Raw genomic sequence first — 16,071 nt, 5'->3', positions numbered from 1 at the left:
TCACTGTTAAAGTAAACTGCAGGAAGATCAAAGAGACGCCGAACAAATGCTCTACTTATGTCCTTACATGCAGCCATGTAACATATACAACACCAGATACTATTTCTGCTTTGTGCTACTTTATACCTATTACAACGTTACATTTGAAAGGGAAACAGAAATGTTTGTATCCTAATGTGAGGGCTGCTCGTCCGAATGCCTCAAGTCAGATTATTAAACTCTGTCATAAATCACTTTTGTTTCAGCCTGATTAATACCACCTGTTCATGAGGAGATGAGCAGTCATGCATTCATGAACAAAATGTACTTAAACTTATTAAAAGAACTCTGCAGAAAAAAATGTCCCATTTGTCTGTAAGAATTATTATTACTCATGCATTATTTTAAAAATGGGAATTTTCTGTTTGTTTGAGGTGGAGCTATTTTTTTAGAATCAGGATGTGAAATTAAATAAACTTGCATTCATGTAATATTTTAGAAACTCTTTGTATGTTTACAATCAGAAAATGTAATGTAAAAGGTTATTCTGAGATATATATAAGCAATGTCACAAGCCATAAAATTTTGCAATTAGATCAGATAGTTTAGTTCGGCAGATACATTTAAATAATTAAAAAGTAATAAAAAACAAAAAAAAGTTAAAACAACTACAAATTCAGGTTGTAAGTTACATTTTTTTATATAAAAAAAAAAGCCATTAAAACTTTAAAATAAGGAAAAATAAAGCCATACAATTTTGCGATTAAGTTGGATTATTTGATAGTTTAAATAAAATAAAAAATAATACAAATAAATAAATAAATAATACAGCCATGTAAAACAACAAAACAAGCAGAGATTAGGAGGTTTAAGATCAAATATATCATACTCTGTAAAGCTCAACATAAAAAGTGTGTTTTATGTGCAAATATCTTACTTAGTAATAAAGTAAAATATTCCCATCTGAAATGCAGAAGAGCAGACACAGAAGTACCTTCTTCATTGTACTAAAGTTGATTAAATGACACTTTCCAGCTTCAACACATATCTTGGACAGTAGGTTCTGATTATGTAAATCAATTTAAATATCTTTTAAATCGAATTAAAAAGTATTAAATCCCCATGTGTCACTAAACTTTTTTTTAATCGGAGACTAACTTGTTTGTCCTGTTTACTTGTTCCTGCTGTTTGACACGAAAACTGACAGTAAAACTCTCCGTGTCCTCAAAAACTAACAACAACAACACATCAGCAGTACTTTGATACGTACAGAAAGCAGTATTACTCGCAGTACTGTGAGCGGGGACAGGTACTCACCGACATGTTTCTCCGCAGTTTGTGTCTTAGCTCCCAAACTGTCAAACTTGTCCAAAGTTTTCTGAAAACACTCCAACATTCCTGCTTCCGCTTCCTGAAACCAGCGGGAGCCGAGGGGGCGTGTCTTCGGGGAAACAGTGACCCCTGCCGGCCTGAGCCCGCACACACAGGACGGTCACACAGGGATACCGGGGAGTTACACACAGTCTATGGAGGTACACTTGTTTTATTTCATTAAACGTTCAAAGTCCTGATTTAACTAAACCCTTGTGCATCACTAGGGCCATTTTAGGATTTTTTTTTAATTATTAGATTTTTCCATCATTTTCACTGTATTAACTCATATGGCATCTATATTGGCAAGGCTATTAGTTTTATTTCTTGTTATTATTATTATTATTATTATTATTATTATTATCATCATCATCATCATCATCATTTTTATTATTGTTATTATTATTATTATTATTATTATTACTATCATTATTATTATTATTACTATTATTGGAAGTTCAACCTCAGCTTTAATGCAACCCCAAATCCAATAATAATATTAATATTAATGATAATAATATTATTATTACTATTATTATTGTTTGTTTGTTTATTTGTTTATTATTTTGGAAGTTTAACCTCAGCTCCTAATTCTATAATAAAACCCCAAATTCAAAATATCATCATGGTCCGCACGCTTCTATGAAAAATATGAATCATTATTACAGCTAAAAGTGATACTTTTGCTCTAAATAAGGCAAATGATTAATTTTGGCAGAAAATAATGATTCATTAATTAATATATTTATTTAACTACTCCATGCACTCTCAATGCCTACTGTTGATGTTTAACCTGACAGCTGCACACACAGCACACTAACTCTTACACACTGAAAACTGATACAGCACATTTAAACATCATTCTCATGAACTGAATTTAGATCTGAAACTGTCCCATAATGAAGGTTACATCCATATATATATATATATATATATATATATATATATATATATTATCTTTGCCCACTTCAAAAAATGTTTAAGAAAATATTAAGTTTAAAATATTAAGTTTAAAAACAAGCAGTTTAAAACAAACATCAGCGAATTGTTATAAAGCATAAAACATAATGTGATAACTTTATGTTTGAAGGGAATTATACAGTATTTCATATGCAGAAGAATCAAGAAAAACATCAAACATTTAGACTGCCAACCTGTAATTCACACCATAAATAAAATGAAAAAGGTTTTTATACTCTGCAAAACTTGATGGAATGAATGGCATTCATTGTTGTGCAGGTTTTTTCCTCAAATTTGTATCAAAAAGCCTGGATTTTCATTTCTCACTAAAAGACAAAACACAAAATCAGGCTTTATAAAGAAAAGACCCAACTTCAAGCCATAAAAAACTTTATTAAAACCTTAACTGACAGTTTTAGGAAATTTCAAACTTACATTTTCAGAAGTTGTATTCTGAACGTAACCAAACTGGTGTTTCAGTACAAAAGGATTGGAATCGGGCAGTCAAGCAGAATGGCACTTTCCCATGTAGTGGAGTATAAAAAAATGTACCTATTAGATTAAAGTGGTATGGTAATCATTGAATTGTGCACCATGGCATGACTAACATATTTCCCAGTTTTCTGTAAAAAATTAAAGCAGAAATCAATGTGAATCTGGTGAGGTATGTCTTAACGAAAAATAAAGTGATACTACAAAATATAACTCTTATTTTAAATGGACTGTACTGTAGACATTCTGCAAAAACATACATGTGCGGCATACTATGTTCACCCAGAGAATACGGCTGGATTCAGAACTTCAAGATTTTGAAAGACTAATTAAACAACTATTGATTTTCATTCATCACCCAAAAGAACAAAGTAATACAGATTCAACAAACAGATGCACAGCTACATATGCCACAGAAATTTTATTTACAACACAGGAACTTGAGCACAGACATTTCAGGAATTTCTGCAGAACATAGCTTTTGGCATTTTACAGCACAAACATTAGAATGTATTTAAAACCACAATGACATAATCTGATAAACTAGTGGCCTCGTGTTCTTTCTAATACTCCTCAATACTTTCTTAATGGTAGCGATGGCAGCGTTCACATCTTTGGGCACCATATCACCACGGTACAAAAGGCAGCAGGCCATGAATTTCCCAGTGACAAGGGTCACATTTCATTATCTGATTGGATGGCTCAATGGTGATTTCTGACACTGTTAACTGCTCATAGAAAGCCTTCTCAGGAGATGACGGGCATACGTGGCCAGAGGGAAGTGGATATGTGGATACGGCACCAAGTTGGTCTGGAACTCTGTGAGATCAATGTTAAGGGCGCCTTCAAAACGGAGGGACACAGTGATTGAGGACACGATTTGACTCATCAGCCTGTTGAGGTTGGTGTAGTTGGGACACTTGGAACATCCAGGTTCCTGCGGCAGATATCATAGATGGCCTCGTTATCCACCATGAAGGTCAGAGTGTTTCAGGGTGGTATGGGTGGTCAGGAGGCGTTGTAGTCCCACCGTCTGGCTGCTCTACAGCTGAACATCCTTTCAGATAGTCTCCATCACACTGGAAAAATTGCTGCTCCCTTTTCTGACCATGTAGGCAGTTATTTTAAACGTTTTACTGTCTTCTATTTTGTGCATGCCTAGAGCCCTATATTGCAAACTTGGTCCATGTGAACTCTTCAAAGATATATTAAGGATTTGTTGATATATATATTATGTACATACGTTTTTACAAATACATACAAACTCCTTAGCATTCTACACACCGCAGAGCCTTCAAGCCTTTTCACAACATTATTTATTTTTCCACTTAACCCTTGTTATATACCGTATGTATTTTGTTTATTGCACTTTTTCTTTTTCCAATAAAAAAGCAACAAAGACAGGGCGTCCCGGTGGCTTACACTGGTAGAGCGCTTACCACGAAGGCCGTGTGCTTGCTGCAGTAGACCCGGGTTCGAATCCGGCCTGAGGTCCCTTTGCTGCATGTCTCCCCTTTTCTATCTGTCTCGATCTAATAAAGCAGTAAAATGCCCCAAAAAAAATATTAAAAAAAAAAAAAAAGCAACAAAGCCTGTATGACTGTCACTATTTCCTGATCTTAAAAAAACTTTATATTGTAATTCCTGTTTATTTTTGCCAGATATAATTTACATAAATATTCATCAACAAAAACAAACCATTTGTTTATTGTATTTAATGTATGCTACCTTATTTTACAGGAGAGTAATTTCAGAGACTCCGTGATTAAATGTCCAGAGAACTACAAACTGCACTCAGTAGTTTAATGAGCAACAGACACAAATCAGCTGACTGCTACAGCGATACACACAATAACTCTACTGTAACTGAAGCTACGTTACAGACAGAAACTGCACTGTAATTGCAATTATGTTAAATACAGTAACTGCAGCTGTTACACACAGTAACTGTACTGTAACTGCAGCTACATACATTAACTCTACTGAAGTTGCACGGCTCCGTTTGGTGACATTGATGTAACATTACAACTCAACATGTTTACATTTATATCGTATTCTCCCTGCTGAGAATCTGTATTTCTCATATAAATATTTTTTGGGTTTCTATGGGGTTTTGTCGGCCTCGAAAAGCTCTCGCCCTCCTCAGAAAGCCTCGCACCATCCGCTCACCAAGGTCCACAGGATCTTCCAAAAAGGGGGATGCCATTTTCCAAGAGAATTTATTGGTCAGTAGCGATGCTTTTATAGATGATCTCTTATCTGGAACATAACCTGCTCCCAACCAGATTAGTTTCCCAGCACAAGGTGCCATGGTAATCTAGCCAGATTAAAAGAGAACCACCTTTGTGATACCAGAATCAAGGTTAGAGGTGAAGTTACCTCACTGACCCTCAAATCCAGCTTGGTAGTACAGGGCTCTGGTGCCTTCCAGGGCCACTCTCCGGACCCACACCTGCTTGAAGGACAAAAATGTCCCTATTGAAACTCATTATAAAACCATAATTATTGATCCCACCAACATTACAGCACTGTCAATCTGGAGGCCTCGCTTTGAAATAGTATTTTTTTTAAACTTTTTTCCAGCAGATTGATACATTTTTAGATGTTTTCCGTATAGGACAAAAATACAGTTTCCTTGTTTCCACCAGGGTTATTGCTGCTGCATTGATAAATGTGGAATATTTCTCTCTGCAATGGTCTGTCTATATTGTATATTCTGTTCCTAATTTTGATAGGTTCTTAATTAAATTGTTTATTCTGGTCTATATTGTCTCTTTTTTTTTTTTTTTTTTTTTTAAAGATTTTTTTTTTGGCTTTTTTTTGCTTTATTGAAAGAGATAGATTGAAAGGGGTGATAGAGGGGAAGACATGCGGCAAAGGGAGCTCAGGCCGGTTTCGAACCAGGCTCCGCCGCAGCAAGGACTCAGCCTTAATGGTAACGTTCTACCAGTGTGAGCCACCGGGACGCCCTATTGTCTCTTTTTGATGTTATTCTTGTTATTTTATTGTTATTTTATTGATCCTTTTTCTATTTTTGCTATCAGTGTTGTTGCTAAATATTGATATATCCATGTGGGAACACTCCTAGCATTTAATACACAGAAAATAATTAATCTGACCCTGAAAAAAACATTAAAATCCATGTTGATGATAATTATTGACCTATACTGGTGGGTGGTTGGTTGTTTATTAAAAACTTTTAATCTGCAGTATCTACATTTGACCACTAGATGGAAGCAAAACACCAATAAACTAATCTTTACTGAGACGCTCCGATGCTGTTGGATCTGTGAAGACAAATGTCCCTTTTACTTTTCGACTCATTTCGATTTTAATACTTTACATTCACACATTTGTTCTCCTCCTGTATTAAACGGGTTTATTCTCTTCTCAATCTTGAAACAACAACATGCATATGATTTTTTGTTTTTGTTTTATCACTGCTTGCTTGTCTGCAGTTTGACCACTTTTCTTATGAGTGTCTATCCTGAGACTCTTTTGTTTTGGTATTAAGTTTATTGTTTGATTTGTTCTCATACATTGTTGTCTATTGTTTTGTTTTCTGTTTTGAGTGTTTGTTTTATGAACCACCCTGAAAAAACGTCTTGATTAGCATTTATAAGCAGTATTTAAACATTAAATAAATAGTTTTTAAAATCACATGGCATTACATCAAAATGTAATGCCATCACAAGCAGATAATATTGTATATGTAACTGTATTTGTGTGTGTATATATATATATATATATATATATATATACACACACACACTTACATACATACATACTGTACACCTGCTAACAACTGTAGGTTCTTTGTGAATAATTAATTAAATGTTTACATACTAATTGTAAATGCTATAGAGAGGGTAAAGTCTGAATAGTTTGACTATGACTATAAGTCTAATTTATCAAAAAGTTACAAAGTGAATCACAATTATAAGACGCTGTCTTTTTTTTGCTGTCTGAGATTATATGACAGTGTGTTGAGTTTTGATTGGCTGCTTCACTCTGTGTATGAATAGGGTAATCTGACCTTTTACACACACACACACACACACACACACACACACACACACACACACACACACACACACAGCCTGCAGGATAGAATAATAGTTATCATTCAACAGTTGCTCAGCTGTTTGTTCACTTTGATTTAATTAAGAAAAGCAAGATTTTTCCCTCCTGAATTATTGTCACCTCACAGCTGCTGTTTCAACACTTTCTGAAATGTTTGTAAAATAATATAATTTCTAGATGTTTTAATCCATTAACATTGAACACATTCAAAGCAGGTTTCACTGTCAAACCAAACTGTGCTTCCTGTTTTGGATATCTGTGCTTTTAATCACAACATTAAAAACTTTAACAAGAGAAAAGTGTCATTAAAACTTATAAAAGTTTATTATAACAACATGCTATAGTTTTTATCCATGAGCAGAGATAAATAAAGAGACAAATCTTCAGTTTAACATTCATTACTTCTGGTCTGAGCAGCCGGCAGATTGATTCTGTGTTAACCATTAGCTGTCAGAGATTCCATGCTGACAGGACGGACACGCCGGTCCTCCAAAGTTGCCTGGCAACCTCCTCGCAACTGGTTTACTGTCACCATAGTAACCTCTTCACTGGAAAACAGCCTGGTCCAAAGTCCACTGCTGGTTTCTGATTGGTCAGAAGAGTCCAGATGCAGCGGTCACATATGCGTATTCAAGCGAGTGTCCAGATAATATTCGTGGAGAAATAAACAACTTTGTTATTGACTGAGGCAGGACAAAGTTCACCACAGTTAAACTTTATGTGATGTAAAGTTGTAAATATTTTCTTTGCACCTTTCCTCGCATCATAGACTGTATAAAGATGGACGGCATGAAAGCTCCCTTCCAGTGAGGACAAAACATCTCAAATGCCCCCTGGTGGCGGCCTGCAGTATGATTATATAAACTCAGCGCCCCATGTTTGTGTATGGGACAGGAGCTCAACTAAAAACCAAACGTAGAGGACAAATAGACCCCATATTAGAACATGTCATACTAACACAGAAGGAACCAGAAGTAAAATACATGAGAAAACTTTAATCACAGGAAGAGAGAAGTACGATGAGAAAGTATTTTTTTTTGCCAGTTAGTTTTCTTTGTGACTACAGTGTTCTTATTGGTGGTCTTGATCACCACCTGGTGGCTGGCTGCAGTATTGGTTATAAACCCCGCCCCCTCCATGGGAAACACTACTGACCATAATCAGTTGTCCCGTCTCTGGCCAAACCGTACCGGAAATACGATTTGTTGTACTTTATGTCATCACTGTTGTTTTTACAACATTAATAAAGTCATGTTAATTGATTAATTGAATGACTGAGGTAATTCTGTTTCTTTTTGATTACGTTTTTCAAGCATTTTCAGTGCTTGAAAATTTGTTCAACATTCTTTACCACCATGATATGACGCCATTTGACCCCGTGTCTTCTCCTGTTTCTATCCTCCTTGGTGCTAACCATAATGACAGACTGCATTACGCAGAAGCAAGAAAACATTTTTGGCATATGCACCAGGCAAGCGATTCTCATTGGACTGAATCGGCTCCATCTTTGGGTCAGGTTTTCAATTCTTATAATCCATAATCCCATTCTCTACAGTCCATGGTCCAGACCAGTTTATTTGGAGGACCAAGTGTGTTCAAATCTAACCTGCAGTATTTGGGGTATATGAATTACTATTCTTACGGGCTTTTATGGCTTAGTGTCCTTTGAGTACTGGTTGAGGTTAGGGGTCAAGTTGAACGCAGATAACAAATGTAGATTGGGAGACAGACTTTGACACAACACCTTAACTAATAAAAGTAAATAATGACAGTCATCTTCATCAATTAACATCCATAATGTGGATATCTCATTTAAAACATGAATAACTCACGTTAATGCAGGTGTAAATGTACCCAGAGCGCATTTCAATGATGCTGCAGGTATCGTCAGACCACTTCGGACCAGGGGTCTTCCGGTAAATCTGCTAATAGTCTATATTTTCTACTTATTCTGCAACAATAATAATGATAAACCTTTACCATTTAGAAATCATATAGTCATCACACTTTCCATGATGAGTTTGAGGTCTCTGTGTGCGCCTGCTTGGTTGTATGAAGCGACAGATGGTCAACTTTCCTCACAAAGAGAGAGAGAGAGAGGGGTACAAATGGAAGATTTGTCACGTGATCCCCGGGTCCGTTTTAATGACGTACGCACCATATGGCGCGTGCCGAGAGGGCGTGGCCCCGATATGCTAATTACCCCTCCAACCCTTCTTGCTTGTGTGTGTGTGTGTGTGTGTGTGTGTGTGTGTGTGTGTGTGTGTGTGTGTGTGTGTGATGCTGAGTATAAAACCAGCATCTTCCCACCAACACACACCTCAGACCGATCAGAGCAGATCACGCACAGTCACGCACGGACACGGTCGTAGAGCGCGCGGGATGCGTGCGATCTGACTACCAGCGGCTCGTTACAACAGGTAGGATTTTATTTTATTTATTCTTTACTTATTAATTCATATCTGAGTGATAAATTCCTCCTCTGATTAGCTATTCAGATGTTTGTGTAATGGGACCTTAAGGACTATTGTTCTGATTAATTATTTATACCAAATAATAATCTATTAATGCTCATTTAAATCAGAACAGTGATTTAATAATGTAAAAATTAACCAGCTCATGAAGCCAATAATAAAGTAGTAAATAAAACAATATTTATAATTCTAAGTCTGATTATTTTTTCGTTTTATTTTATTTTTCAGTTTTCGTCTCATTAACCTATATTTTATTTTATTTTTATATTTATAGTCTGTTGTTAGTCGTTTCTTTTCCTTCTTTTGGGGTTTTATTCAGTTAATTTAGCCTACTGATTGTTTTGAGTATTTGAGTATTTTGTCTATCCGTGTTCGTCCCTGTTAATGTCCGCTCACCCTCACCTGTGTCTAGCGCTGTAAAATGAGCAGGAAGGAAATACATTATTATAATTAATACACTAAGAAACATTTTTCTTCCCGTTAACTTTCAATCAACGGGACTTTTTTCGTTGTCATAAGCCGTCACTAAATCTTCCGCTTCACATTAAAAATATGTTTTTATTTATTTTTTTAAACAAATTAAAAGAGCCATTATTTTTGTAACGGACTTGGGTGAATTTTATTTACGATGTAATTTAGATAAAACCTTTTAATTTCAGTGACCAAACATGCAGACTGAACATTTTACCATTGACTTAATTTAATAAAAAGCTGGTTCCGTTTCTCACTGGACAACCTGCAGGTTGTTTTGCGACTCTTTTTAGATTATTTTAGCAGTTAAACAAAAACTTAGAGGTCATGTTACCTATGCCTGCCGCGTCAAATTTGTGATTTTGGACTTTATAAATGAAACAAATTTGACTGCAGTCTGCGGGGAGTTATTTTTTAATAGCACATAGGCCTGTTGCAGCTCCGTGTTGACTGAATTAGTATATTGGCTATTACTATTACTATTGTGGGACAAACTTGAATTGATTAAATACATTTTTTGTGAATCAGAAATTCGAATAAATTAAGTTTGCATTGCAGACTGCACTTCGATCAATTAAAAAACGTTTTGAAAATAAAATATATTTTTTCGTGTTACGAATTACAGTTGCCCAATTAAATGTTTTTATTGTGTTCCGGTCTATTTTCCCCCCGCTAAATGAATATATAAATAAATAGTTTTCAAGGTTCATCATCCATCAGAGTACTTGTGGATTGTGTTTATCACATATATATTCTGAGTTTGATCCCATGGGAATAAATCTAATAAATAAAATGCATTTTCATGATTACATTATATAGTGGTTTATCTGATAAATTATGATATTGTAGAAGTCCAACAAAACAGGCAGAAAATAACAAACTATCTTAAAGTATGAAAAAAGAAGCTTTTAAATATGTATTAAACCTTAATAGCAGATATGAGAATTTTGCATATTCTAACCAGGCTTCTTTAATTATGTTCTATTAATAAGCTTTCCTCTACATATAGGGTTATTGAGTTTTTAATTGTTTTCTAATGAAAGTATTTATTCTGTTTTCTTTAGTCTCAAACAGAGAATCAGCATCATGACCAGGTCTGTGCAGGAGGACCAGGACTCAGTGGAGTCTCAGGAGCTGCAGGAGCTGGACAGCCCCTCAGAGGAAGCAGGAGAAGGACTGGGAGAGGAAGAGGAGAAGGACAGCCTTCAGCACATGGAGGAAGACGATGACGATGATGAGGAGGAAGAGGAGGAGGACGACGGCGAGAACAAACCCAAGAGGCGAGGGCCGAAGAAGAAGAAGATGACGAAGGCTCGTATTCAGAGGTGAGGATGTTTTTAAATATCTTCAGCTAAAACACAGTTTGTACCGAGGGTGGCACTAGAAGGAAAGTCAGGGTTCATCCTCTTAGGAGCAGGACTGTGATAAGTAGATTTTAAGGAAATCTGACTGACTAACCCTAACCCTATAGATATTAGATTATGCATAGTGGTTGCACACATCCAGAAGCCTATTAAAGACAGATGCTGACCAATAGAAGATAGTAATGAAAGCATAATAAAAAGTCTATGTTCTGACCATTTTTTTTGCAGAATATGTAGCTCAAAACGTCACAGTTTGGATACATCTTGTGTAACATGACGGGAGGGATTAGTTAAGGTTATTATAACAAGAATGTGACTCCTTTGTAGCAATAAGTCATGTTGGATGTCCTAATAAATTGCAACAAAAGGAGCTACGTTGTGCAGACTTTTTTGATGTATACTATATTCTTGTTTAGACACTCTGGAGTGTCGGACAAACATCAATTCTGTAAAAGGACCTAAATGTTTGATTAAAATACAAAAACAAAAAAAACAGTGCTTCACTACCCAGAAGCCTCTGCAGTTTTTGTCCAGTGTCCGAGTCTTGCGTTTCAGTCTGGACCTCATTTCCAAAAAAGCATCTTAAGGCTAAGATGATCTTAAGATCCGTCTCATGTACCTTCTTATGTTTAAGTCGTGCTTCCCAAAAGCATCATAACTGAGGTCACATTTAGGAATGATCATAGATTAAAAAGTACCTATGAGAAGCCAAAGACTACAAATTGTAAAGTTTTTGTTAATTTTTAGGTTTTTACTTCGATTTGAAAAGATAAACATATGTAATGCAACTGATGTCACAGTCTCTCTCTCTAATATATCAATAATCTTCTGGCTGAGAGCTTCCCGACGGAACATTTTTAGTTTCAAAATTTTTTTAAAATTTTTTTTCTTTATGGTGCAAGTTATTTAAAGTAGTATGATGACAAAATACCATGCACAGATAGGGGACCCGCATATTTGTGCAACCTTTAGGAAGCCTCGTACTAAAACATTTAAAGAAGAAACCATTTCTTTGTGTTGTGGTTTGTGGTTTATGTATTTGTAATATATAGCACAGTTTACAGACAGCTAAATATGCAGGGATTTTAAACTTAATTCAGGATTACCTTCAGCAACATAGACAGCTAACATGAATGGTCCGACAAGCTTTTACAGCAGCTTTACCAGCAGCAGTGAGAGCTTTGACTAGCGGCGTAGTAGGCTATGAGAGGAAAATCTGCAAACTCAGGTATTAAATAACAACAACAACCTCTTCTGCATATTTTTCACAATATACAACTTAATCTATATTTTGATTTATAGAATTAAATTAAAGATAAAGTTTATAATTCATACTACATTTTTACTGCAAGTCATAAGACTGAAATTTGCCAATATAGCTACAGCTTTAAAACTATTGCTCTGCTCTTTTCTGGTTTCATTTTGTGTCTTTCTCTACAAACTAGCAACCTGTTTATGTAATAGCTTAAATAGCTAACATGCTAACTATTTGCGTTTGCAGATATTTTTTTAGCTGCATATGACAGCATGTATGCTTTCTCAAGTGAACTTCTTGTATGCTGTTTATCGTTGCTCAAACATTACAGATATGATAAACGATAACATGGCTAACAATGAATCTTCTTGGTGTTTCTGCAGGTTTAAAGTCCGTCGGATGAAAGCGAACGCCCGGGAGAGGAACCGCATGCACGGGCTGAACGACGCTTTGGAGAGTCTGCGGAAAATCGTCCCTTGTTACTCCAAAACCCAGAAACTGTCCAAGATCGAGACACTCCGCCTTGCCAAGAACTACATCTGGGCCCTGAGTGAAGTCCTGCGATCTGGCAAGGCACCCGACCTCATGAGCTTCGTCCAGGCGCTCTGCAAAGGTCAGTGTCACTTTACAGCAAGACAAAGGGAAAAGTAATTTGGGACCCCATGGCATTACATGAGGATAGCTGTAATCCACAGTTGAGCCACTAGGTTAAATTGGTTTCAAAGTCTGGTGCTCTGTCTGGCAGCTTGTCTGTGAGACTTAAACACAGCCATGTTTGATGATATATATTGATCGATATTGACCGACTGTTGTCTCTCTGCTCTTAGGTCTGTCTCAGCCGACCACTAACCTGGTTGCGGGCTGCCTGCAGCTGAATCCTCGGACTTTCCTGCCAGAGCAGACACCCGACCTGCCAGTTCACCTTCCCCCCGCTGGTGCTGCCACCTACCCTGGACACTACTCCTACCAGAGCCCCGGTCTGACGGCCGGCCTGCCCAGCCCGCCCTACGGCACCATGGAGCCCTCCCACATCTTCCACCAGGTCAAAGGTCAGCCGTACGGCCCGCTGGAGCCCTTCTTCGATGGTGTCTTGGTGTCAGACGGCCCTGCGTTTGACCCGCCCCTCAGCCCACCGCTCAGCATCAATGGGAACTTCTCATCCTTCAAACAGGAGACCATGGCGGCGGCCGAATACGACAAGAGTTTCCCCTTCAGCGTGCACTATGGTGGCGGAGGAGCTGGGGGACACCCTGCTATCTATGGCGGCGGGGGGTCCAACCCGCGGTGCGGTGAGCTGCCGGTGGACGGGCTGATGGGCTTTGACGGACACACGCACCATGAGCGGATGATGAATGCCCAGCTGAACGCCATCTTCCACGACTCCTGAGGAAAAGGGGGATGGAGGACTGAGAATGAATGAAGACAGAGAGACAGTACTATAAAGAGAGACAGAAGTTCTGTGTATGTCTATCACTTCTTTCTGTCTTTCTCTTCTTCTTTCTGTCTGCGTCAGGCTCTAAACTCCTCCTCACCATGTGGGCATTGATTACGATGACGACGATGTCATGTACGTTGATGATATAACTTTCTTTGTAGCGCTTCATCCTGCAGGAGACGCTCTCCGAATGTCTCGTTATTATCCATATTATCACTTAAAAATAATCAATAATCAATAAGCAATAATCTGGAGGAAACTATGCAATTTTGTTCAAACCTGAGCCACGCTCAACTGATAATTCCAAATGTTGAAAGAATAAAGATTTCTCTATTTTTGGGTCTGTGTGTAAGGCGCGTCGAGCCGGTGTCGGGCTGAAGTGTTCATGTTGTTCACGTGGTTTTTACTTTTTGCTTTTTATAACGTTCCTGTAGCGTTCTGTTGACATTTCATGTGACTCTTGTTCATATTTTATAAGATAGATGTTTATAAAGGCCTTTTATTAAAAGGAATTCAGTGTGATTCATTTGAGAGACTCTGTTCATCATCAACAACACAACAAAACACCTTCGTTCAATCCAGTTTGGTCCAGTTCACTTAAGTCAAATGTTTAAACAACACATTTATACAGGAAAAAAATTAAAACACTAAGCAGTCTGGTGATATTTATAACACTTCATCACATAAAAACCTATTTTCTTCAGTTTTGGTCATGCTTAAATGAATAGTTCGATTTTAGAAGAGTAATACTTACCAATAGTCAGTGCATTACCTACAGTAGATGGGGGTCTGCACGCCTCCAGTTTGGAGCAGCAGGCAACTGGCATCATAGTGAGGCAACGTAGACCGCTGTGGACAGCAACAACAGCATAAAGTTTTCAAGCCACCCAAAAAAGTCAGTTTAAATGAACACTTTATGCAACAAAAATGTCACTACTGAAGCCTTCTATGAGCTTGTCAAAGCCACCAGACTCCATTGACAAAAACAGTAATGTTACTGTTTTACAGAAAACAGGAGTTGCTGGTCTACTGTTGCCTCAATCGATTTGTATTTTATGTTATTGTGTGACTTTGGTGAATTTGAGCTAACCCTTTAAAATGCCAAAGTCAAAGAATATCACGAACAAATCAGCCTATTACAGCAGTGGTTAACCAGCAACTCTCATGTTCAGCAAGGTAAAATTACTGTTTTAGTCAAAGGCGTCTGGAAGTTTCAGTTCCCCGGAGGAGAAGGCTGTCTGACGGGAAGAGAAAGCAGTCAATAGCAGACACTTAAACTAATATAGATTTTTTGTAGGACTGACAATGGATAAGTACCTCATACAACCCCCTTCAAAATAATCTGGACTATCTCTTTAACTGCCCAATGATAAACGATCTGGCTGTTGGACGATCAGACGGATTAAGATGGAACAATTAATCAGTCAGTCCATTGAAAGAAAAGTAATCTTGGTAACGCTTTAATTGAACTCTCATTATTCAGCATGTATAAGTAATCATGGAATAAAATTAATTAATAAACGCTTAATAGGTTCTCATATATGCTACAACTTCATGTTTTGAGCTGTTTAATAAATTATTATATGCTGCCTTTAAATGCTTAACAGGAATGGTTACTTCACATTAATTTAAATGTATTTCTATAAGTAACAATGTCCTAATTTAACTAGTTTCAGCCTTTTAAATATACATATTTGCAGGCTTTTAGTCTTCTATGATAGCAAAGTGAGTATTTTGTGAAGTTGGACTGTTGGTCCGACAAATTAAGGAATTTGAAGACATTAACTTGGATTCTGGGAAATTGTAACGACTTAGTTTTTTTTTTTTTTTTTTTTTACTTTTTTGGAAGAATTAGTAAAAACAAAAAAATCAGCAGATAAATTGATAATGAATAATTCCTAGTGGAATGGAATTCCAAAATTAATTCTAAAAAGTCCCCTAAAGAAATATGAAATTATGAGTGAAATAAAAAAATATAGATTTGATTGATTTTAAATGATTTTATTTTAAGAAACCTATTTATATATTTATTTAAATATATTGACTCATTTCGATGTTTTTTTTTTTTTTTTTTTACATTTATTGATATATTAATCGCCTCTTATATTTATTTCAGGATTTATTCAGGCTTATATATTTATTAATGTTTTTATTTATTAAGAATTAACTTAAATGGCATTATAGTTG

At 36.6% G+C, this 16,071-nt stretch overlaps 2 protein-coding genes across 3 annotated transcripts in view; one reads left to right on the top strand and one right to left on the bottom strand.

Annotated features, from left to right (window-relative positions):
- Nucleotides 1-1,383, bottom strand: part of itprid2 (ITPR interacting domain containing 2) — a 51,575-nt gene extending 50,192 nt beyond the window's left edge. For both annotated transcript variants that reach the window (XM_059342799.1, XM_059342800.1), the window contains exon 1: nt 1,297-1,383. The gene's annotated coding sequence lies outside the window, so the exon portion shown is untranslated. The remainder of the gene's footprint in view (nt 1-1,296) is intronic.
- A 7,748-nt stretch (nt 1,384-9,131) lies between these two features.
- neurod1 (neuronal differentiation 1) lies at nt 9,132-14,392 on the top strand. The gene is made up of 4 exons (XM_059342934.1): nt 9,132-9,305; nt 10,895-11,155; nt 12,833-13,062; nt 13,277-14,392. The coding sequence occupies exons 2-4, from the start codon at nt 10,917-10,919 to the stop codon at nt 13,834-13,836; spliced, it is 1,029 nt and encodes a 342-aa protein (XP_059198917.1). The 5' UTR covers nt 9,132-9,305; nt 10,895-10,916; the 3' UTR covers nt 13,837-14,392.
- Nucleotides 14,393-16,071: the final 1,679 nt, after the last annotated feature.

This window comes from Centropristis striata, chromosome 10 (genome assembly GCF_030273125.1).
Source record: "Centropristis striata isolate RG_2023a ecotype Rhode Island chromosome 10, C.striata_1.0, whole genome shotgun sequence".
NCBI classification, from domain to species: domain Eukaryota; kingdom Metazoa; phylum Chordata; class Actinopteri; order Perciformes; family Serranidae; genus Centropristis; species Centropristis striata.
This window is presented reverse-complemented; position numbering and strand designations above follow the sequence as displayed.